The sequence below is a fragment of the Lontra canadensis genome, unplaced genomic scaffold (assembly GCF_010015895.1).
Source record: "Lontra canadensis isolate GAN:19392208 unplaced genomic scaffold, GSC_riverotter_1.0 scaffold125, whole genome shotgun sequence".
In the NCBI taxonomy this organism is placed as follows: domain Eukaryota; kingdom Metazoa; phylum Chordata; class Mammalia; order Carnivora; family Mustelidae; genus Lontra; species Lontra canadensis.
The window spans coordinates 468,257-492,579 of NW_022631119.1; the positions used below are offsets into that span (position 1 = coordinate 468,257).

A 24,323-nucleotide genomic window follows, 5' to 3' on the forward strand; every position below is an offset into this window, starting at 1 on the left:
GAAGGTTTGTGGGACCCACGAAGCCCCCGGGCAAGCTGAGGCGGGAGGGCTGGAAGTGGGTGGCACAGGTGCCGTGCCCGGGCCAACTCTAAGGGATCTCAAGACCTTCCTCTCCATCGCACCTTCAGGGGTAGGCTTCTGTTGCCCATGGCCAGATGCCCAGCTTAGGTCTCATCCCCAGCCCATGCTATGTCTGCCCTCGGCCAGTGCGGGCTTCCAGGACCAGGGGAGCCCAGGAAGATCCCTCATGAGCAGCAGCAGGACAAAAGCATCTGTCCCCAGCAAATGGGGGGCAGCCTCACAGAACCCCACACCAAGCTCAGAGCGTCAGGCTGTGGGGGGGCATCCCTGCACACCCCAAAGTGGGGCTGATTCACCCCTAGAGCCACTGGGGAAAAAAGGTTTCCAGGGTGAAGGTGCAGCTGGCACGGCCTGGCTGGCAGGGGTCTGCGGCCCTGCCCGCTACGAGCAGGGGTGGACCATCTCCGTGGCAGCCCAGACACCCAGACTCCTGATCAAACTCATCTTTGTCCCATGTTTCCGAGGCAAAGGTCACCGTGGAGAGCACGTCCCCGGGCACCGAGTTTCGGGGTGAGCAAGCTCCAGGGGCTCCACCCAGGGCTCTCAGACAGCTGCCCGCAAAGAGCCCATGGGGCTGGGGAGTCCCCACCTTCAGCCTCACTCTGAGGCACTGGGCACTTGGCCTAAGCACCCCACAAGGATGGAGGCCGGCGAAGCTCCCTGCCCCACCCCGCCGGGCTGAGTTTGGGGCAGCCACGTGCCGGCTGAGGCCAGTGTGCCAGGCAGACAAGGTGGGGGCACACACCCCTGTGCAGTGCTCCAGCCAGAAAGGCCAGGGCCGGCCCTCGGGAGCGAGCCTGACTCCCGGGAGGCATCCCCACGACGCCCTGCCGTCCTCACCCTCCACCCGCCTCACGACGGATGATGGATGACGGAGCACCCCAGCATTCCACACCATCGGGGGCCTGGCTGGGCCCTGTGCTGGCAAGGGCTGGGCTGGCAGGGCTGGGCTCAGGACTCTGAAACTCTGTGGCTGGCAGGGGGTAGCCCAAGGGCTCTATCCAGGAGGAGAGAGAGAGGAGAGCCCACTTGGGGACATGGGGCATGGCCCCTCAGACATGCACTGGGTTCCAGGCCTCCAGGTGGGCCCCTTCCACACCAGGGCAGAGGCCCCACAGTTGGGGTCTTGGGCGGGACAGAGGCACAGAGCTGACCCAGCCTCCCCAGGGTCTGAGCAGGAGGCCCACTCTGGGGGCAGTGGCCAGCTCCTGGCCACAGGCACAGGGAGGCCGAGAGGAGACGACCCATCTCTAGAGAGAGCTTCCTTGGAGACCAGCTCCCGAGTCCTGTTCTGTTCTACCTGCCAAGGGCCACAGGGTGCCGTGGAGGAGGTGGCATCCCGGGCTCTGGCTTTACCCGCATGCACAGCAGAGAGCCCGGTTCTAAGCCCTGGAGACAGAGCCAGGTGGGAGGCTCTGGGACAGTTGGGCATCCTCAAATGGAAAGCTGGGCACTGGATCCCAGCTCAGCAGCTCGCCCGCCTCCCTGAGCCTCAGATGCCTCTCTTTGTCACGAAGAGCTGCGATGCTGGCCCTAGAAAGCCAGCTGCAGAGGCTCTGGCCTGTACCAGGGGTCAGTAGCCCCCCGAGACTGTCACTGGCCCACCCAGATGCCCGTTCAACCCTTGATGTTGGCCATGCTCCTGGGGCACCAGCCTGAGCCTCGTGTCCTCGCTCCTCCCTGAGGCTGACCGGGTCTACCTCGCCGTTCCCAAGCCAGGCCACCTGTCACAGAAGCACACGGAGGCCTGAATCAGCCCCCTGCCTGCAACTCAGGCCCTGGGGCTCGGTCAGCACTCCCTCCCCACGGTCCCGGTTATGCCCCTCCCTGCACCCTGTCCCCCAGCCGGGCCTGCCGGCTTGCTTCTCTTATCTCTGGACCAGAGGGCCGCTGCCTCCCCTGGGCACCCCAGGCCTGGCCTAGCAAACGCTGGTTCAAGGGAGAGTACAGCAGGCTCCTCCCAAAGTTCTGCTCCTGTCCCCGGGGCTCTAGGCCGAAAAGCGCCCCGGCAGTTCTGCAGACTCGCTCCTGGCTGGCCTGGCCCCTGGGGCGGAGGAAAGGCATCCCTGGCGGCGGCTGACACCCCGGCTCCACAGCAACTCCGCTTCTCTTGCCTTTTTGGGTGGCTAGAGGGGAGCCCCAGGAAGTAGCCTGATGTTGAGCCCGGCCGACTTCCAAGTGGGCTGTGGCCTCGGCAGAGCGGGGAGTCAGGTATAAATCACACTCTGTGCCGGCAGCTCGGCTCCTCTCCTGTCCTCCCGGGGCCGAACGCGAGGGCCCCAGGCGGTCCCCATGGCGCCTCCCATCCTCCTGGCCTGCGCTCCTCGGGGCTGGTCTTGCACACGCGCTCGTGGCTGGCAGGGGGCTGCTGCCTGTGTGTGGTTAGGGTTGTGACAGTGATTCAACCTCCAGCAACTTGGCCCCAGCGTCTGGCCCGGATGCTGGTTACGACACCCTGGGCCAGGGCAGGGGCCCCGAAGTGTATGAAGGTTGCTGTCCTTGGGCTAGGCTGGAGGAGTGGATGCGCTCCCCCGGCCCCACCGAGCCCTCCGTCAGCAGCCATCAGGCACCTCGGGGCCCATGTGGCCAGCCGGCCGGAAGGCCCGGTGGTCCCCTCGGGCCGCTCGTACTGCGGATGGACGCCACACTGGGGAGCACACTGCAGACTGGGCGTCACCAGCCCTGCCCGCCCTCCTCCCTCCAGCAAGCACCGAAGCTTGTCGCCTTTGCCCTGGACATCTCCTGAATCTGACTCCTGATCCCTGTGGGCCTCTTGCTGCTTTCCTGCAGTGCCTCGTTCCCCCTGTATTCTGCACGAAGCTGGGCCCTGCCCTGTGGACAGAACCCCAAGTTCCTCAGCCTGGCCTCCCTCTCACCCGCCCCTGTGCCCCCAGCCCCGGTGGTGCTGGCACTGCCCTATGCCTTCCACCTAATGGTCCCTTAGCTGGGACCACCTCGACAAAGCCCCTCCCTGCCCATGCTCACTCCCATTCTTCTTGTGGGCCTCTGTTAAGGCTTTCTCCAGGAAGCCCTCCCTGACTGCCCCTTCCTGTGCTGTCAGAGCTCTTCCCGCCAGAGGATGGCATATAGGCCCCGCTGTGGCCTGGTCAAAGCCTGTGCACTCAGAGAGGAGGGACCCTCTCCATGAGGTGGAGGTCCTGCTCCATGCCTGACCAATGGAGGCCTAAGGAGGAGCCCTGGCTGCAGCCGGTGCTGTCACCTCATGGGCCCGGGATCTGTGTGCCCCCGCCCCTCTGCACACTCAGACCCCAGGGTGCCAGCCTAGCAGCTGGGTTTGCGCCTCCCACCCTCTATCTGGCTGTGGGCTCCAAGGGACCAGAGCCCTGGTGCCCAGGCCCCAGTGTATGCCCAGAACAGCCCCAGGTCATAGCTGGTCTTCTATGCCCCTGATGCCCCTGAGGCGACATCTTCACCCGATGGGGCCCAGGCCCAGGCCCAGGCTGGCTCCTTGGAGCCTTGGTGGCTGAGGCCTCCTGCCCAGAGTGCGGCAGATTCAGGGCCTCGGGCCTGAGCTCGGCCAGGAAGGCCTGCAGAGCTGAAGCCTCACAATCCAGACAAAGAGCTCACTTCATCCAAAGACAACGGCCCTCAGGAGACCCTGTGTGCGCCAGGCTCTGGGGGTGCCGCAAGCAAGGCGCGGGGCCGGGTCCCAGGGTAGGCCCGTGGGCTGCGGGGAGGGAGCTGTCTGGTAGGCCAAGCTGGCGCGGGGCTGAGGGCCTCCAGCCACCAACCCCCCCAGACCCCTCTGCTGCCAGGATCTCCGGGGACCCATTCACCCTGCAGGAAGGGCAGGGGGCAGTGTGTCGCCCGACTGCAGGCGCCTCCGTGCTAAGCAGAGCAAGGCTGCTCCGGAAGCCTGTGTGCCACACCCCCACCCCTCCCGCGTAAAGGAGGCCAGGGAGGGTGGGAACTTGCCCACCACCCTACAGCCAGCAGGGGGCTCTCAGGGCAGCAGGGCCACACGGGGGCCCTCACCAGTCAGCCCTCCCTGCCCTGACTCCTGCCACAGAGGAAGCCCATGTGGCGCTGTCCCCGCACCTCCGTCTGCCGCACCCCTGCATGCGTCGCCATCTCTAAGGAGAGGCTCCAGGAGAGTGACCACTCCAGCCCATCGGGAGGCAAAGCTGGCAGAGGCACCCCCACCACAGGCCATGGCAGACATGTGCGGGGCCACAGGGGCACCTCCTTCTCTCCTCCCATTGGCTGCACCTCCCCTCCATGCAGGTGACCGGGACCCTAACCGCTGCAGAGCAGGGAGAGGGGGGAGCTGTGCACACCTGCTCACTGGAGTAAGGGAGCGATGGGGGGCTTGTTTGCATAGAGACTCCCCCACCGCTTTCGCAGCCCAGGAGCGGTGGGGCTCTGAGCCCAGGATGCACTCCACACCCTCTCTGCAGGGCCCCAGTGGGGGTGTGGGGTCAGGGGTGGGGCTTGGGGGGGCCTGTGGCCTAAGCGCAGGAGGCCAGGGTGGGCAGGTGAGCCCAGAGAGAGAGGAGCATCTGGCAAGTGGGAGGCAAGGCTGCAGGGGGCCTGGGGACTTCAGTCGCCCTGACTGCTCTGCAGTGGTGGGAGGCACAGAGGCTACAGAATGGCCCCACGGCAGTGGCCCACGGACACCCTTCTCTGAGGTGCTCCTGCTGGGATCATCCAGGCCTCCCTCGCAGGGGTTGAGCGGTCCCCGTGGCACACCCACTGGTCTGTCCCAGGTGGGCCGCCGGGCCTGACACAGAACCCAGGGAGAGCTCGATTCCAGAAGGCAGCATAAGGCCCCTCCTGCAGGGCGGGCAGGCATGGCGGTGGCGTTCTCCGGGATGCCGCGCCCTCAAACCCTGTGCGGTCCCTCTCTGTGAGCTCAGCCACCCTTCCCTGGCTGTCTGGGGGACAGGGAGGAGCGCCCCCCTGCCCCCCGATCCCAGGTTCCGTGTGTGCTGCAGTCGTGCTGTGCGGCTCCTCTGGGCACTAGCTGCACCCCGGCTGTCCATTCACTGTCCCCTGCGAGCCGCAGGAAGCAGTCGTGCAGTCTCTGTGTGTGTGTGTCTTGGCCGAGCAGCTGAAGCCACAAACCAGGGGCATTTCCGCTAGCACAGGACATGGGGCTGACCTGGCCACGGCCTCCTTGCAGCTCTGGGGAGGTGACCTGTCCCCATTGGAGCAGCCCTGCTTGACCGGTGCCACATGGGACCCAACAGGGTCAGCCCTGGGGAACTGCCGGTGGGGTGGTCAGCGCGTCACAATCCCCAGCCCTGGTAGGAGAGGAAGCTAAGGCCCCAGTACAGGCCCGGCCTGTGCCCCACTGTGTGCTGGGGGAGGCCCCCCTCATGCGGTGTATGGAGATGGGCTCAGCTGAGCACAGCCTGGCCCGGCCTGAGGCCTTCTGCCTGTCCCGAGAGTACGCAGGGGAGTGTGGGGTCAGAGCACCAGGCCCTTCTCAGGCAACTGGGGCTCTGCGGACTAGCCTGTGGGCTGGCCACTCTCTGGGCAGGATCGGGGCTGCCCTGTCAGTTGGCCAGGACAGCGGCTGGGGAAGTGCTACCCACGTCCCAGCAGACTTTCTTGTGGATGGGTGGGCAGGTGGGGGTAGGCCAGCCTGGGCCCTCACCCCCGTCTCAGCCCCGGGCAGAGGCTAAGCAGGGCCAGGGGCCCGAACCCTGAAGCTCCGAGCTGAACAAAGAGACCGCCTTTCCGAAGCTTCGCCTGCCATCCCTCCAACCCTTGCCCTCCCTCCCCAGCACCAGGCACTGGTTGGCCTGACTTTGCCTGCCTGGCTCTCGAGTGTGGACCTGGTCTCCCGCCAGCCCTCCCTCACTGAGCTGCAGCCCACCCCCACCACCTCCTCGAGGGACCCAGCATGGGGGGTCGGGGCACAGGGCCCCTCACGGGCTCACAGACAGCAGATCCTGGCTCCGACCTCAGAGGGCGGGGGCGCCAGGCCTTCCAACTCTTGGCCTGGACTTCAGAACATCTAAATTCACAACTGCTCCTGCTGCGGGCCACGGGGTGGAGGGAGACACTAGGGAGCGCCCCCACAGCACCGGGCTGTGGCATAGAGAGTGAAGAGAGCAGGGAGGGTCATGGCCCCCAGGTGACTGGAGACGGTGTCTCCAGGCAGGACTTCACTGGGAACAGGGGATGCCTCCCTGGTTTAAAGGTCAGACCCCCTCTCCCCCTGCCCATGGGGGGGCCCCCAGCCCATTCCTTCCAGCGCCCTTCCTGTACCTCCCCCACAGGGGAACCGGCCACCGCATCCCATGCTCTTCTGCCTCCATGCAGCAAGCGTCTGGAAGGTTCCCTGTGTTTGCGCTCCCGGGCTGACTAGGCTTCTTAAACAAGTGATGAACACAAGATCCCCTTTCCTTCTGCAACCACCAAACCACCCAAGTCCTGTCACCTTGTCACCCCAGCAGGGGCTTAACTTGCAGGTTTTCCATTCTTGTCTTCCCTTGGGGGCCGAGTTCCCCAGCCTGAGACTCCCCTGACCGCCAAGCTCTGCCTGGACCAGTGAGGGTGCCGGGAGGGGCCTGGGTCCACCAGTATCGCTCCACGGCTCCCCAGCCTTGGCTGGGGGCCCGGAGGCCAGACGGGGCCCATCTGGAAAGGCTGCTCAGGGTGCCTCTCAAACTGATACCCTCTCAAACCCAGCCTCCTGACTGAGGCTGTGACTCCTCCCAACACCTGGCCTGGAGGACCCGGGGTTCTTTAGCCAACACACAACCCCCAGGCTCGAGAGGCCACAGTCTGGGGACCTTCCTTTTCTAAGGAAGGGCTCTATGACGGGATGCCGGGCTGACTGCACGGTCCCTCTAATTTCAGAGCGAGCTCGGATGCCAGCCTTCGAGGATGTCATGGCCAGGCCCCCGGAGGGCCCTGCGGCAGCCACCCACCATTTCCTGAGCACCGCGAGACCAGAGGCAGCCCAAACCAACAGGCACCCCGACACCCAGCCAAATGACGGTGTTGGCATCTGCCGGTCAAGCTCTCTCTGGAGCGGACTCTGCTCTGGGACAGGAGAGGGGACACGCTGACATCCCAGGGGCCCCTGCTCACAGGAGTTCTTGCTGGTGGAGGGCGTCCGATGGGGTGCAGGGTGACTTCAGGCCAAGCTCCCCAATTCCCAGCCTTCACCTCCTTGGTGGTCAACCCCTTTCCCAGCGCTGCTCCTGGGGCTCCAACACCATGGGGCGTCTCAGCCGGTTTAGCCCGTGAAGGGGGATGGATTCAGGCTGCGGAGGGCCTGTCCCACGGCCACCAACGTCCTCACCTGGCTTCATGGCGCTCATGACGGCTCGGCAGCTCCGCAGCACCGCCTCATAGATGGCCTTCTGGTCTGGGGTGAACTTGCCGTTGGCCGGGAAGGAGCACGTGATGTCAGAGGAGAAGCAGTAATACTCTCCACCCATGTCGAACAGGCTGCGGGGAGAGAAGGCTGTGAGGCCGGGACGCCCCCTGCCCAGACCCTTGCCCACAGGGCCCCGCGGGTGTCAGGGTGCCCAGCCCCGGCCACCTTGCCACATCGCTGGTGCACCAGCAGTACGAGGCCTCCCCCTGCTGCTGCGTCCTCATGATGTTTGCTCAGGAGTCCTCTGACCGCAGAGCAGGGAAGCCCAGAGGGAGTGGGGCCGACCCGTACACACTCCCCTGCCCTCCCCAGCCTCTGCTGGCCAGCATCTGGATGCCCAGCGGGCGGGGGGGGGGTGGCGCACTTGGAGAATGGGGGAGGGGCAGAGATGTCCCCAGGCCCTAACTCACCACCTGGCCTCCACCTGAGCATCCCCACAGACCCTCCCGGGACTTCTCGGCCCCAGCACTGCTCACAGGACCCAGGCAAGGGGCCTTGGGATGGAGGCACCCACCCAGCGGGCAAGGTGGGCCAAGTCACACCACCCAGCTCTCCTGGGCCCCAGGGTGTGAGTGAAAACTCTGCCAATGGCTCTGTTCCAGCACCAGGGGCCCCCTGAGCAGAGGGTGTCCTTCTCCCTGCTGGGATGGGCCAGATGTGCTCTACCATGGCCGAGGTCAGGCCCGGGACGACAGAGCGGATGGCAGTCCCCATGTCCTACAGGGCACCCCCCGCATCCCCAGGAGTGGAGAGGAGGAAGGCTAGGAGGCCCCAGGCCGGGGTCTGAGAGCCAGCAGAGGTAGGCTGCAAGTCACGAGGGTGGCACAGCACACCTGGCTGCCAGACCCCCTGTGCCAGCACCCAGTGTGGTGGCGCTAGAAGGGAGCGGGGTGGGTCTCTCCACCGCCTTTGCTGCCTGCCCGTGTGCATAGGCCCAGGAGCCGGGGCCTCAGCATCCTCAGCGGTCAAGGGCAGGAAAGAATCCTCCCCCTGCACTCTGTGTGCTGGGATGCGACAGGATCCGTGAATGGCTGCTGGGTCACCACGCTGACAGGACCCCAAATGAGAGCAGGAGAGGTGTACAGGCGGAGCAGTCCCCCCACCCTGTCCCCTGTCCCCCGTCCCCCCGAGCATCTCAGCAGGCCGCTTGCCAGCAGGCATACTGAGGGGACCCTCCAGCACCCTCGGCCCCTTCATCAGCCAAGCATGACGCCGATGGAGACAAAGCCGGCTGAGGGACAGCGGTCCAGCCCCCGCCCGGGATTCTGCTGCGTCCCCAGCGCCAGGTGACCAGAGTCGGGTGGAGCCGGGGGGTGGGGCTGCCCTCTGCCACTGTGCCCTGCCCTGTCCTCCATCTGCAGCTGCACAGATCCTGACAAACCTGAGCCAGGGGCAGGGCCGTGCTCTCCCCCAAACGCAAATCCTTGTGGTGAGCTCAGCGGCTCGACCAACATCCCAGGGGCCGCCTGAGCGCCTGCCTTTGGGGCCCTGACCCCGGACGACAGAATAGGGGGCCCTGGCCCCCACCTGTGGAGGAGTAGGGCCTAACAGGCAGCACCCGCTACTCCAAAGAGACAGAGTTTTAAAGGAAAAACTTGAAAGCTCAGGACCCCCAGACACTCTGCTGGAATCCAAAGTCCCCTGCCGATCGAGCGCTTTTTAATCTCCTTTTTCCAGTTGCAAAACACCATAAACAGTGTCAACAGAGCAAAAAGCACCAGATAACACCTCAGGTGATTCTCATGGGGTGGAGAGAGGGCCCCAACCAGTACGGCACGAGAACTCCAGGCCGGGTCAAAGTCACAGACTCTAGGGGACCCTGCATGGAGCAGGCTCGTGGGGGAACTCAGACCTCACTGGGGGTGACCCGAAGACAAGACAGAAAGGCCTTGAACAGACACGCCTGGGGGGCTCCAGACACAACAGGGGGTTTGGGCCAATAGCTGCGAGCAGACTGACTGTTGTGGGGGGCACTCTTGCCCCTCCAAAGCTGGCCAGGAGGGCGGCGCGCATCTCAGCCCTAACCTGCAGAGAGCGTGAGGCTCTGAACACGGCCCGGCAAAGCCCCGTGTCAGGGGTGTCAGCAGCTCAGAGCCCAGCGACGGGCCCTCCTGTCCTGACTCCAGCACTGGGCCCCCTGGGCCTCAGCACCTCTCCCTTTAAGCAAGGGACGCCACTGCCGCCGTGTCCTCTCGGGGCCGGCGTGTAGGCAGGCGTGGGGAGTGGATCTGTATGGGGCCACAGCCCAGTCCCACACTGGGAGTAGAGCATTCCCATTTGTCCCGCTACCCCAAGGCAACAAAGGAACCTGATTTGTGGTTTGATTCAGAATGTCCGAGAATGGTCTGAGCAGACAGGACGCAGCTGGGGGCTGGGGCGACACAGACTTGTGGGGCCCACCCACCAGGGGGCAACCTGCAGCGGCACCCCTGAGGCAGACGGCTGGACTGTGCTGATCTCAGAGAAAAACAGAACTGCAACTATTTAAGAAACGAGGAAGCCCAGAGCACGCTGAAGTCTGGAGTCAAGGAGAGCAGCGGAGACAAGAGCTTCTCTGGGGCAGACGAGACTGGGGCCTGAGTGCTCCGGACACGCTTCTCAAAAACACGGCGAGAATGTGGGTCGGGGTGCCGGGGGCCCCTCAGCCAGCCTGGCTTTACTGTTCAGACTCCAGAAGACCTTGCTGGGCTTTGTTGGGTGAGGCCCGCCCACTCGTGGCAGAGGGAAGTGAGCGCCCAGGCGGCCAGTTCCATCCTGCCCAGCGCCGCTCGGGCACGGGGCTGGAGTCTATTTTCGTGATCTCAGTTCCCTATCTTTCTCTGCTTAAAAAAAAAAAAAAAAATCCCCCTCAGAGTTCCTACACGCATAGGTTACTCAGATTCAAGGCACTCTGGAATCCAGGGACGAAAGCCGCGTCTTCCATAAATCATCTCCCTCCAGCTCCTCTGTGCCTGCTTCACCCGTCCTCCAGCACAAAGTGACAGTGGGGAATTGGGTCATCCTTTGACTCCCCTGAGCGCTCAAGATCCCCCTCCCCCGCTGCTTGGGGACACCCACCGGCTGCTACCATCTTTGGCAGAGCGACACTATGTGATAATCTAAGACATCTGGGAGCCGTTACGCATCTCCAGGCAATACGCTGGCGTGCCTCTGCTCACATGTGTTTATCTGGTTCTATTTCTGGCCGGGATGAGAGGTTCTGTCTGCCTTTGGCTCCTCCTGGGCAGCTTCATGCCCGGGCTGCCCGCCACACTTGGCTCAGCCCGGCCCTCTCCAAGCCCCACTCAGCTCCCCGGGCCCCACCGTGGGGACCAGCTGGCCCCGGGGCAGAAGGCCTCTGAGATGGTCGGGCCAGTGATGCAGGCTTGGGCAGCATCCCGGGGAAACGCTGCTGTGCACGTACAAGGCTCTCAGTGTTCAGTGTCTAGTCTGACTCTTTACTGTTCCGAGCTGCAGCCTGGCCCCCCATCCGCCTGTCACCCAAGCCTGGTGCTGGGCCGTGGCAGGAGAATTTCAGAATTTCAGACCTCCACTCGCCGCCGCCCCAGCCTGTGTTCCAGGGGATTTCTGAGAAGCAGGAAACTCCTGCTTCCCTCCAGACCTCAGCATGGGAGAGGAAGACGTGCTGCTCGCTTTCCCGTTCATGTCCTACAGCGGACAGCCCCTCTGGACGAGGCATGTGGCCCACCTACCCGCCCCCAGCCTGCCCTTCCGTGGGATGCCCAGGCCCCGTGGTGACCGGTGGGGCTGAGGCCATCACTTGGAGGCCATGGGCTGACTCATCAAACAGACCTCTCTCCAGTACCTTCTAGGCATCCCTGTTCCCCACCCCAGCCCCGGGGACAGCTATTCCTCTGGGGCTCAGGCGAACAGGAAAGTTGCCCGAGTGACCAGCCCCCAGAGCCCCAGAGCCCATGAGGCCTGGGGTACAGGTTCGGGCTGGGGGCATCCTGTGTGTCTGGAGAGAAATGTGTTTCCCGTTCTACAGATGGTGTGGGGAGAAGTGGAGCGCCTGTGTGGGGCCATGTCCCCAGGAAGGCCGTATATGACACAGTGACTATCCACTCAAGCGCTCGTGCCCCTGCGGCACAGCAGACGAGGGCTGGGCATCAGGGCAGTGGCCTCTGCCGGGGAGGGCCGGAGTCGTGTCACGAGCCCGGCACATGCTTCGTTTCACTTTTTTGGTCAGCAGCGTCCCGTGATGTCTGTGAGCACCCAGGCTGGACCAGCGCTTTTCAACCCGGGGGCGGTGAAGTCACTGAGTGGGGACAGGTTCTAGTCTGGTAGGTCATCCCCTGCACACGTGGGATGGGGCCCGAATGTGAGGGTGCTTTTCACTGGGACGGAAAGTGAGGGCTACGGCCACAGGTCTGGCTGTCCAGGCTAGCGGGGTGTGTGTGCCCCCGAGAGTGTTCTCTTACCCTGAGGCCTGGGCATGTGTTTAAGATCACTGAATCCTTGGTATGGGGCTGCTGAGTGAAAGTCAAGTGTTCCTCTGAGAACAAGGGGACAGGGGTCTGGGCTGGGCCTGGCACCAGGGATCAGGCTCTGGAAGGGACACTCGTTCTCTGAAGTCAACCAGGGCATCAGGCTCCAGGACAAGGGAGGCCTGGAGGCTCCCTCACCTTGGCCCCACCACCAGCTGGGGGAAGCCCCCCTCAGTCCAGCCCTGCCACCAGCTTGGGGGGTGGGGTGGGGTGGGTTCTAGACACAGACTCGCCCCTCCCTGGGGCTGCAGGGGACAGAAAGACAGAGCAAGTGGCTCCTGGGAACAGGCAGGACCGTCCCATCACAGCCTGCGGGATACCAAGGGAACTGCTGGGGCCCTGGGGTGAGCGGTGCCCGCCCCTCACAGCCTGCAGGCCTGGTGCATGGTGGCCTGGGACGGAGTGGGTGAGGTAGGGTGGCACCCCCCAAGCAGTTAAACATCTAGTCCATGTCAAACCTGTGGAACTGAGAATGAGACAAGGGCAGGAAGGAGCGGGGGTAATGGCACTGGTGGCAGGAAGGGTGGCCAGCTAGGGAAAGAGCCTGCGTTGGCCACAACCCCTCATAGGCCTGTCCCCTCCTCTGTGGAAGGAAAGGATGGGTCAGCTTGGGGGGTGTGATGTGGCCAGCAGGGGCCACTGATGCCAGCAACAGGTCAGGTGTCTCCAGGGGCTTCCCTGGGAGGAAAGCCCATATTTCTCCAGGCAGAGAGAAGCGGGGCTGCGGTCACTGTGCACTGTGTCCCCTCTTTTGCCAGTCAGCGGGGCAAGGCAAGCGAGACAGGGCATCAGGCTGTTAACAGAGCAAGGAGAAATAAAGGCCCCCGAGCGCTGACAGGAGAGGAGAGGAGATGGGGTGAGGACAGAGCATGGGGCTGGGACAGGCGTCTCTGGCTAACTGGGCGGGCTGTCCCCTCCCACGCCCCAGGGGCAGCAGGACATAGCCTCCAGCAGGGAGGAGGCCTGCCCACACATCCTGGGACAACGCTGCCCTCTTCTGGCCAGTGCTGGGACGGCCGGCTCCCACCCATGGGCTGCATCCTGCCTGCAGCTGGGCAACCTAGGCCTGGGCATCCTTAGACAGGCAGGCGCTCTAGAAGGTTCTGAGGATGACCACAAGGCATTCTACCTCAGGAACCACTCCCCCACTCCCTGATCAGACAGTGGGAGTGGGAGGCAGCAGTGGTGCAGGAGGAGTGTCCCAGCTGTCCTCCCAATCAGAACCCACTGGAGGCACACCCTGGACCCCTCCTGACTCTGCCCCTGGGGTGATGCTGCTGAGGGTCCCTGGGACACGGGAGCAATGCAAAGGCCCCCCTCAGACCCAGTGGAACACAAGGGAGGATCCAACTCTGGGTGCCCGGCTTCCCAGTGGATTTGAACATGGACAGTGGCGCTCCCTGGTGGCCATGGGTGGCATACCAGCCCCCGGCACTTCCATCTGCCTTGGGGACCCTGGTTTTCAAAGCCCGGGCTGTCTGTGCAAAGCCAGGGCAGCCCATGGGCGCCACATCTGTCTTCACAACATCTGTGCTCACAGCCACCTGGCTGGAGCTGATATGGTGGGGAGGGGTCTTCCCGGGCTCCCACCCAGAAAGGGAGTCCAGGGCCAGAAGCCACCATCCTTTGGGCGAGCACATGTTAGCAGGAGTTCCCGGCTCCTGCTGCCCTGTCTGATGAGGTCTACCACTGCCTCAAATGCCAGAACAAAAAGCAACTGATGGCTTCTCTAGGACTGTTGCTGGGAGACAGGTTCCTGGAGAACCCGTGAAAGGGCTCTGAGAGCCAGGGGAAAAGGTCCAAGGGGCCCCCAAGAGGCCTCATGGCTCTGAGGGAGCTGAGTGCGAGACCCCCAGGGATCTGAAGCTACATCAAAGTCTAGGTCCCTACCTGTGCTTCACGCGGAGCAAGTGGGGCTGATCCAGCAGAGAGACATGGGAAGGGGTCCCTGGAGCGGGCATGGTGGGCCAAGTGGTCCTCGCTACCCAGCCCCGGGTGACAAGGCGGATGTGGAGGGCGGACCAGCCTGCCTAACCCAGAAGGCCTGTTCCCAGGCCACGACTGAGGCTGACAGCAGCCTCGGCCCGGCTCCCGGGAAGGAGCTGGTCCCGGAGGAACAGGGGCATGGTGGGGTGGGCTGGCCTCACGCCCCACCAGGCACTCACCCAGAGGACAGCGCAGCACTGGAAACACAGTACAGGCTCGAGAGCTACCTGCCTCAGGCTCTGCGGAGCCTCTCCCCGCCAGTCTGTCATGGAACCCGCTGCTGGAAGGTGGGCCTCGTGGTCCCAGAGCACAGGCAGAAGGCCAGCCTGCTGGCTCTGAAGATGGTCACCACTGCCACTCTCACCCGCCAAGGCCACACTGCGCCAGGCTCCCCACTCAATACCGCTTATTTTCACTGACTCCTCCCAGGGCTGGGTGTGCACGGAGAAGCTGAGCCTCAGGGCACCAGCCACTCAGCCAGGGAGGGGGAGGGCAGGGGCAGGAACTAGGGACCCTCTGCAGTCATCATCACACGTCACACGGCCCGGGTTCTCTGAGGCTCCCTGTGGGGTGCTGGGGGCACGTCTGGGACTGGAGACAGGGACAGGAAGGCTAGCTGCCTCTCAGCCCCCATCCCAACCTTCTCCAGCAGCGCCTGACTGTCTCGGACCCTCTCTGGCCCCAAGCAGCCCCTTCCTCAACATTCAAATGTCTCTGGGGCATTTTCACCGACTTCAAGAGACTGCGACCCAGGGCCTACCAGCAGGTGGGCGCCTGGAACGGTGGTGCTCTGGGAGACACTCAGCTCCAGGAAAAACTCCGCACTACGCTCCTGTTTTGGTTTCATACCTGATGATGAAGTATCGTGGCTTTTACGTTGGGATAACAGAGTGATCTATTATTTACCGAACACAGTAGGCGCGGCAGATCAATTTCAATAAAACAATGGATTATAAATGCCTCCAGCGATCTGGCAGTGGCAGTAATCAACAAAACATGTTGTTCTAAATGCTGCATAATAAATTGACTATAATAAACTCATAATTATTCTACTGGCTACATTTCAAAGTTAGCACTAGAAAAATAAAATCACCCATTTGGACTTGGCATTCACACCCACGGGATTCCTAGATCACTCCTGTCTCAGCTGCAAGCAGGAGACGTAGGTGCCGTGCCCCCAGGAGGGCCGGGGCCACGTCTGGGCCCCGTGGAAAGCTGATGTACACCGCGTCCTGGTCAGCCCAGCCCCAGCCCAGCAGCGGGCAGCCTCAGGACACAGCTGTGACCAGCCTCTCAGGGGGTGAGGACCGTAGTGGGGGCAGATAAAGAGGAGCGTGGAGAAGGAGCCACTTCCTCTGGGGTGTGCCAAGCTCACACAGGAGAAAAATCATGGCCACATGGCACTGCCACAGGGCCCTCCAGGAGGCCAGAGCTGACCCTAGGAGAGCTGAACCTCTCTGGTATGGCTAGGTTGCTGTTTCTGCCCAGGGACTAGAGTTCCACATCCTGGACTCCTGGCCCAGCCAGAATGAGCAGCACAAAGGGCACTAGGAAAAGCTCCGGGACACAAAAGTCTGTGGAAACGCCAGGTAGTCTCTCTTTGGGGCCACCTGTGGCTCAGCCATGGTCCGGGGGCATAGCCCTCCCCTCTCTGGCCTTGGCCTCCAGCTGAGCCAAGTTTAAGGTAGCCACCTCCCTCCCTAAATTCCTCTGACTCTGTACCTGGGCCCTCCCTGTGTCTCAGTGACCTCACCTACACGTGTGTGGGGGGGTGTCCATGGGTGGGGACAAGGTAGATGTCCCTGGGGCCAGGCACTGGGGAAGTCCTGTCAGGGTTTCCACATACCCCTTGGCCCCTGTACCAAGAAGGACCTGAGCCACTCTGGGAGGGATTCAGCCGCTTCAGGTGTCCACCTGTGTATGCTCCCACCCCTGCTCTGCTGGCCCAGGGCCCTGGGAAAGGGCACATGAGCTCGTCCCTGCCTTTCTGACATATTACTTCATCCCCTTCCTGCTGTTCTGAGAGCCATGTGCTGGCTCCACCGACAGAAAAGTAAACTGAGGCTCCGAGAGGGAACTCAGTGGCTTTGTTTCCTCCCAGGAAGCTGAGCTAGGCTCTGGCCTACAGCAGTCCCAGCCAGAACAGCCCGTCCCGCTACTGACCCCGGGTGAGTGCAGAGCCCGCAGCCAGCCATGGAGCCCGGTGTGCTCTGTGGCAGGGACGGAACCCCCGGTGTTGGGTAGATGTCTGAAAACACTTAGCAGGGACAGCCCAGAATAAGGCTCACACCCCCAAGTGGATGTGGGCCAGGGTCTCCTGCGTGCAGGCTCCCCCAAAGGACCGCAAGGCTGGGCTCCACATGCGGGAGGAGGCCAGGCTCTGGCCGCCGTAGCTCCAGCCAGGGACGGAGCCTAGCGGGGCGATACCCACAATGCAACGCGAGGCCCGATGATGCCGGGGAGCAGGCCGGTGGGACTCCTGCTCAGGTGCCCCTACAACCAGGAGCTTCAAGTCCCAAAGAACCGGGTGGGACCGGCCGTGAGTGCCTCCCTCCCCATGTGTTGATGACCACGGCAAGCTGTCTGGCGGCCAAGACGGGGGGCTTGTGGGTGGCTCTCAGTGGTCCGGTGGCCACCTGGGCTGGCCCTGCCTGACATCTGGGAGGTGAAGAGGAGAAATGGGGAGTGCCCAGTGCCTGTGAGTCCAAGAGAGAGCTGGTCCCAGTCAGCAAGGCACCCACAGATCCCTGCCAAGGCCCGGGGCAGCTGCCCAGAGAGGTGCGGCACATGGGTGGGACTGCAATCCTGCCAACAGGAGAGCCCTCAGCGGGGCTGGGGCCACAGATCCTGCCCATGTCTGCTTGATCAGGGCTCAAGCAGGTGCTCCGAGCACCTAAGTTGTGCTCAGGAAAGCCCTGCAAACAGTCTTGAAGGTCAAGCGCCCCTTGTGACCTTGTGAACTCATGGCCATTTCTGGATGGCTGACGCTGGCAAGACTCCCAGGGTGGGAGGCTCCCCAGAGGTCCTCCCTGCTCCAGACTAGGGCCCGCCCTCCTGGTACTGAGATGGAGATATGAGTGTGGTGAGTGTGGGGCAAGTGCCGGTGGCTGGCTCAGTTCCCCTCTGAGGCTGCGTGTCAACCCCTCTATGCTCCCCTTGCCACGCACAGAGTCCCCCGCACCCGCTCTCAGGGCTTCTCTGGCCTTGCAGAGAAGGCGCTGTGCAGGCAGGCAGCCCTGGCAAAGAAGTCTGGGCCAGAACAGACAGGGCCTCCCAGTGCTCAGCCCTCTCAGGGTGGGACCAAGAGGACCCCCTAGTCAGTCCTCCTGGAGGCAGAGACTCCCCCACCCCACCACAGCCCCGCGGGTCATAGGCAAAGCCAGGGCAGGGGTGGCTTGGGGCTGGCCTCACTCACCACATGTCTCCATCCTGGATGGTCCGGTCGTTGGGGGCCCCGGCGTGTCCGTAGTGCAGCACTGCCGAATTCTCACCACTGCAGAGAACAGGGGGAGGTCAACACCCGTCCTCCCCCAGCAGGTCCTGGCCCATGAGCAGGACAAACCCCGCTCCAGGAGAGGCTGGGGGGCGGGGGTTGCAGGTGGGGCCCTGCAGCCGGCGGCCAGCCTCATGGCTTGTGACTCCCGTGCTAACACATGCAGGGCTCCCCAGACGAGCGCCGTGCGGGCAGGTGCTCTTGGGGCTGGGGATGTTGGAATGGCAGTGGGGACAAGGGTCTGAAGCCCAGGGAAGGGACCCCAGGGAACCCCTCCTTCCTGGTGGAGGCAGGGGGGAGGCCTGGGGGAAGGGCCTGGACCATGTCAGGGGCCGCCGTGCTGCCAGCCTTGCTCCTCTACTCGAGCTTGCTTCCCTAATGAGCGACACCTTTAAGAAAAAAAGGACTTCTAAGTCTGTCCAAAGGAAAAAAAAAACCCACCTGGGTGTAATATTTATGGCCCTGTTCGGGAGTCTCAGGAATCATAAAAGTAGAAATAATGATTTTTCTCTCTATCCACCAGAGAAGAACATTTCCAAAGACTGCGATGCTCGTATGTATTATTCATGCGCCCAGGACGTGCGCATCAGCAGAGCTGCAGCCCCATCCTGGCTGGGCGGAGGCCAGACCCTCTGACCCGGGGCCGGGGTCTGGGCCAGGAGAGCCCGGTGTGCCCAGGAGTGGAGGGGGCCACCCCCAGCCAGGATGTGCCCCTCGAAGACACACCCACAGTGACACACGTGACACGCACATAGTCGTGCACACCCAAGGCATGGGCTGCCCGGTTCTCCGGGTCGTTTGAACCCCGTGGCCTCCAAGCACACTCAGCCTCATGCAGCTGACACACACAGACACACATGGAGCCCCTGCCCCAGCCACAAAGGGCCACATGTGGGGGAACATGCTGGCTGTGTGCCTCCGCGGGGTGGCGAGGGAGAGCACGGCAGCAAGCGCCCCGCACGGGCCAGGAGCCTCAGGAGGGGAGAAGGACTTTGCTTCTGTGGCGCTGTGGTGGGCATGGCAGCGAGCAGGTGTGTCTAAGCCCGGGAGGTGGGTGCGGTGGGTCACCTTCCCACAGCCCTCTCCCTCCGTCAACCCCACTTACCTGCCGCAGATGCAGGTGTAGGAGCTGTGGCGCATGCCACCCCGGGAGTAGCAGTAGTGCTCGAAGAGGCTGCGAGGGAAGGAGGGACGTCAGGATGGAGCTGCCAGAGCACGCGCGTCCCCCGCCCCCTGCAAGCCCTTGACCCAGGCCTTGCTCAGCCAGGAGTTCTCCTGGCTCCAAGCTAGCCTCAGATGGCCCTGGGCCTGACCCTGGGGAGGGGCACGGGGAAAGGAGAGCAGAGCCACTGGGCACTGGCCTGAAGGACAGGGCCAAGGCACAGGCCCTCACGGAGACAAAGCAGGGCAGAGCGGTCTCTGGTTGGGGGCAGACAGGGAGAGAGAGGCAGAGTCTGAGGACAGGCCCTTTTCTCCTTCCTCATGCCAAGCAGCAAATGGCCCCCTGGACAAGCTCCCCCTCTCTGGGCAGGAGACGCAAAGATGAGATCCTAGAGGGGGTCGCCAGCTCCCAGGCTGAGCCCAGAGCCAGAGCCTGGGGAGGCCCTCCAGCTGCACAGGATATCAGCAGACCCGGGACAGAGCCAAGGTCAGAGGGTGAGCCACCCTCGGAAAAGGCCTGGGTCCTGCCCTCTGCCCTCCCGGGGCAGATCCTGCAGATGACTACAGGGGCTGATGGACCAGACCAGCCTCATGAACACCACCTCAACAGTGCTGAACCCTTGGGGTGCCATGCTACCAAGAGCTCTGGGGAGGCTGTGGCCCTGCCCATCCTCCTGCCCCCCATAAGCTCCAGGACCTGGGGGCTCTGTACTCAAAGAGCTCAGCCTCTCCAGGCCTCACCCCTTCCCTGATGCCTAGGCAACAGCTCAGGCCCAGCACCCCAGGAGCCCTGGCTGAGAAGCAGGGCCAGTGGACCCCAGTCCACCCACAGACCACCAGGGCAGGGGCCCAAGCACAGGGCGGTGCCATTGCTCCTGTCCTCAGAACACCAAGGCCGCCTGTGGGCATGCTGAGTGGCCATCCTCCCCTGCACACTGGAGGCTGGTTTCAGGAACGTCTGTATAGAGGAGTCTAATCTTCCAGACGCTGTAAACAGCAATTACGTGTAATTGTTATGATCGGGTACTAAGTAGTTGTCATGCAGGAACAGTTCTGCTACGTTCAGTCGGCTTCCAGACTTGCTTCCCAAGCCTCCCATAATAATTGCGTATCTGTGAGTGAACATTTCCTCAACAGAAAGGATTTCAGGAACTGCCACAGGGGCAAGGAAGGGCACACACTGGCCCCTTATCAGTGCCCTGTATTCACAGCAAGGGCACACCGGGGGCAGCCACCAACTTCCACCTCTGTCCTGGAGACCGTGGACCAAGCCACAGCCCTGTGTGCGGCTACAGCCCAGCCCGTGACTTCCCGGGGCCCCGCCCCATAGGCAGCCTCTGCTCCCAGACTAGACACTGGGGCCTCGGACATGGGGACCCTCGCACAGCGAGCCCACAGTGAGGGGAGGACGCCTGATGTGCCACGGAGCCGAAGTTCTCCCTTATAAGGAAGACCCAACCCTGTGGGGATAGAAGCAGATCTCGGGGACTGCATGGTTCTCCAGGGGCTGGGGACAGTGGGCCTCTCCTGGGGTGGGGACAGGCAGACAACGGCAGGCTATGGGAACAGCCAGGAAGGCCAGGCCAAGGGACAGCTGGGCTGCCTGCGCGCGCAGATGAATAAGCGGGAACATTCTGCAGAGGCCTGACGACGCGGGGAGCGTGGGCGGCTTCCCTCCCCCGCAGCCAGTCTCAGTGGCCTGCGTTTCCCTGCCGTGTCCTCTGCTCAGGAGAAACAGCCTTCATGACTCGCTCTGGCTTCCACTTAAGAAAGAAGCACTTTAGGGTAAAAGGCATCGCTTACAGAAGCGCTCGGCTGAGTGGAGGCTGACCCAGTTTTCACCTGCGGATCGCAGGCCGGCACTGGGGCAGCTTCTAATCAGGAAGACGGGAAACACCAGAAGCTGAAAAGTCACTCGAGCTGAAAATGACTCGAGGCTCTTCAAAGTTGGACTTTGGCACCTAATTTTGGTTTAAGTGAACTTTTCTGACGCGACGTGAGGACCAGCTGGGCCTTTGATGGCAGTGACAGGTGAATGCAACAGGCCCCCCGTTTTCTGCTCGCATGCCTTTGAGGGCCCTCTCTCTGGGCTCTCGGGCCTGGGCTGTGGACACAGGCAATGGTCAGGGGGGCCGTGGAAAGATGCGAGTCCCACAGGGGCAGGGGTGCTTCCACGCCGCAAACTGGGGGCACGGGGTTGACGTGGAGCTCCTGTGGGGCCTGGCTGGGGCTCGGTCAGAGCTGCTACCTGGCTCACAGACCAAGGCGGCGACAGGAGGGCAGTTCGTAAAGATCCCTCTGGAACTTTATGGGAAATACGGCAAACTGTGGATCAGATGAGAATCAGGTGGCCCGGGATCAGAGGGGACTAACTCCTGACATACACAAGTCTACAGCCCAATTCGGCTGGAAGCTACCCATCTGTCCCTAGGGAGCCACAGGGAGACCATGGCAGAGTCAACTGAAAACTGGAACCGGAACCGCCCCGCCTCCCACACTCAGAAGGGCTCCGTGAAAGATAGCACACGCAGAACCATGCTCCTGGGACAGGAAGGAAGAGGGAGCTGCCAGGCTTGGGAAACTGGAGGCCTTGGCTTTAGCTGCCATGTGGGGACAGGGATGAGGCCTCAGGGGCATGAGAAGAAGTAGCAGAAGAGAACAGAGACCCCACCCCCACATGCCTGGGCTGGGATGCACCCTCAGCAGAAGGGCAAGACGTGGAGAAAATTCACCAGCGTTGAAACAGGCCATCGGAAAGCCCGCCTGGGCTCTAGGGAAAAAATAAAATACTGGTCCTCCCTCAGAGCTCCTAGCGTGGGTCTGCCCTCCGGGGGGTTCAGGGTCCAGCGTGAACAACCTGCATGGTTTGGAAACTCGTACATCAAGAAATTAGCAGAAGCTATGTTACTGAATGGTGCCCCCAGCAGGAGTGACACAAAGCCAACTGGGCAGCCACAGCCTCAGCCCAGGCCAGCCAGGGTCTATGTGCATGCTTATGTACACAGACACACACACAGGTGTATATACACACCGCCACACCCTGAAGATGAACATTAGTCCACAAGAGTTGTCAGACACAGCCAGCAGCAGGCTGAGACCCTCAAGGACTTCTGAAAACAGAACTGTCGGGCACTAGATGTACCTACGAACTAACTGACACCTAACCACAGAGCATGAAAACACAACAAAGCAACACTTCTGGAGGTGACCAGTGTATCCACCAACAGATGGGGGCAGGAAGCCAGGGAGCAGGGCCCACAGCCCAGAGATCACTTCCGCCTGCTCTTTCCATCTGTGACTCCCTCCCGTGTGCCCGTGTCCTGCGGGGCCGACCCGCCCCACTCCCTCCTGCTCACCTGCACGAGGCATGGGGTGGGGAGCACATGACCGGGCACCAGGCATACGGCCTGGCAGTGGGGGGGGGGTGCTTCCTGACGTGCAGAGGCGAGCAGGGGTCTCACGCACACCTGCCACAGTGTGGTCCCTGAAGGTCCCCCCGGGCATGGCCGTGCCTCTATCAATTTACCCTCCTTGCCCATAAATTTCTCCCAAGCAAGACACGAGTGGAGAATGCTTTGTCTCCAGGCATCAGTGAGAACCTTTCAGTAACCTGGGCGAGTCTGTGCTGCGAATAACGAGGTGGATGGAGCGACTCCAGCGACAGAGGGGCAGGCCCATTTGTCAGTGCCTGGAGATGACGAATGGGGAAGGGAGAGCAGATGCCGCGGCCCCGATCTGCAGGAGTGGGGTCTCCAGGGACAGCACTGCGGGCCTCCCCGGGGCCCCACACATCCAGCCCATGGAGCTTTCCTGGGCTCACAGCCCAGCTCCTGCCCTCTGAGGTTTATCGCCTGATGAGCAGATAGCCACGGTCCTATAAAAATGCATTAGCTGCCCAAGATGATGGCAGAAGGGCTGCCCGCGGCAGCCAGGGTCAGCGAGCCATCAGCATAAGCGTGAGGGCCGGCAGCCGGGCCCGCGGGGGAGGTGAGCCGGGGCTGCATCACCCCCCCACCCCAACCCGGGCAGATCCCGGGAGGCTGAGCCGGGAACAGGAGCATGGAAGGGCAGATGGGCAGGCTGCTCCCCACATGCTCAGGCCTGTGGCTTCTCCACCTGGTGCATGTCCCATCGTCCTTGCTCTGGGCCACAGGCCGAGCCTCATGGGGCCCTGCTCAGTACTGACGCTGAAGCCAGATCCTAGCTCTGCCACGTACCAGCTGTATGGCCCATGTATGCCTCAGTTTCCTCGTCTGTAAGGTGGGATAACAGCACCTCCCACAGAGCTGCTGTATCACTTACATGATGAGACACACGGAGGTTATAATGGTGTCTTCCAGGACACATTGGCTGTCACTGCTGTCCACATTCAGGGGCTTCAAAGGGACTGCACACAGCAAGGACCCCTCGAGGGAGGCCGGGCTTACACATAAGTCTCTTGTCCTTTAAAGCCAAACAGAATCCCCCCCGTGGCCCAGACCCCTGTGCCCACACAATGCGTCCCCAGGACAGACACGCACACGGGCGTCCTCTGACATGGGGCATCCAGCTGCCTCTGTCCTGATCACGCCTCCGGAAGTCTCGCCTCCTCAGGGAGGTGCCAGGGCCTCAAGGGGTGAGAAAGGAGGGCGTGGGCATGTCTCATGCTGTTCTGGAGCTAACGACTGTGTTCTGTGCCGTTATCACAGCACAGGTGTACTCTGGATTCACACTTACTCTGTTTAATCAACTACCCTTATGTTGGGAGTATAAATGACAACTGCGTAATGAATGTGATGGGCCTTTTGGAGACCTGAGTACTTACTAAAAGAAAATTCTTGATAGTAAGAAAACCACAGTCCCCAAAACAAGAGCCCTGGGATTCGCCTTGAAGCAAGTGGAGTGTGTTTCTGTTTTCCTGCTTTCCCCGACGGGGAGGCAGCAGCAAGAGAGGACTTGGATCTAGACCCCAAAGAGGGGTCCCTGCTAGGGCGCAGCAGGAGAACAGCTTTTCCAGGGAACCAGAAGCACAGACCACAGTATTTTTTGAATTTAGAGGGGAGGGTGAGTACTGTTTCACTCGCTTCTTCTGGGCTCATCAGAAAGCACCCATGGGGCAGGACAGCCCCCATCCCGCTCTGGTCATCACGGGCCACCCATCCTGGCCGGGCTCTGCCCAAATTCCCAGGAGAGCCGCAGCTCCTGTAACCGAGTTCTCCGTGGGCCTCTTGAACGGCAGGTTGAGGACTGGGCGGGGGTGAACTGGGAGGCTGCCTGTCCCTCTCCTCCCCTGGGCCCTCCCTTGAGGAAAGACACAGAGCACACTAGGGAGCCACGACTGAGGCTCGAGGGTGTTGGAACAGAGCAAGTAACATTCACAGAGTTTTTCACCAAGAAGGGACCGAGCTGGACTAAACCCAGACATGCAGCGCTAATAAAACCACAGCTCACGGCATAGCCCATAAGACTTGGCACCCGCAGGGACACAGACCATATGCAGTGACTCTGTGGCTGTCTCCACCAGCAGGAGCTCCTTCTGCCTGAGCCCCGCCCCCCCAAGTTCCCTCCCACTGCCCCACCTGAGTCCCGGACTAGGGACAACGACACCTTCTCACCCGGGACCTCCCACAAGGCCCGACAGCCTCTGGTGTTACCAACAGTCCTTTAGGGGAAGGAGTGATCCTACTTTGTGGGAAAAAGGCCCGGCAAGGGCAGCCACAGAGACAGGGTCATGGCAGGAAGGCGAGGAGCACTGGAGAGAAGCCACTCCCTCGATCCC

The 24,323-nt window shown here is 62.4% G+C and overlaps 1 protein-coding gene across 1 annotated transcript in view; it reads right to left on the reverse strand.

Moving 5' to 3' along the window:
- Positions 1-24,323, reverse strand: part of PEPD (peptidase D) — a 109,077-nt gene that overhangs the window by 4,111 nt on the left and 80,643 nt on the right. Inside the window, exons 10-12 of the mRNA XM_032841746.1 lie at positions 18,510-18,578; positions 17,327-17,404; positions 7,361-7,509 (exon numbers count right to left, since the gene is read on the reverse strand). Coding sequence (XP_032697637.1) covers positions 7,361-7,509; positions 17,327-17,404; positions 18,510-18,578 — 296 coding nt within the window. The remainder of the gene's footprint in view (positions 1-7,360; positions 7,510-17,326; positions 17,405-18,509; positions 18,579-24,323) is intronic.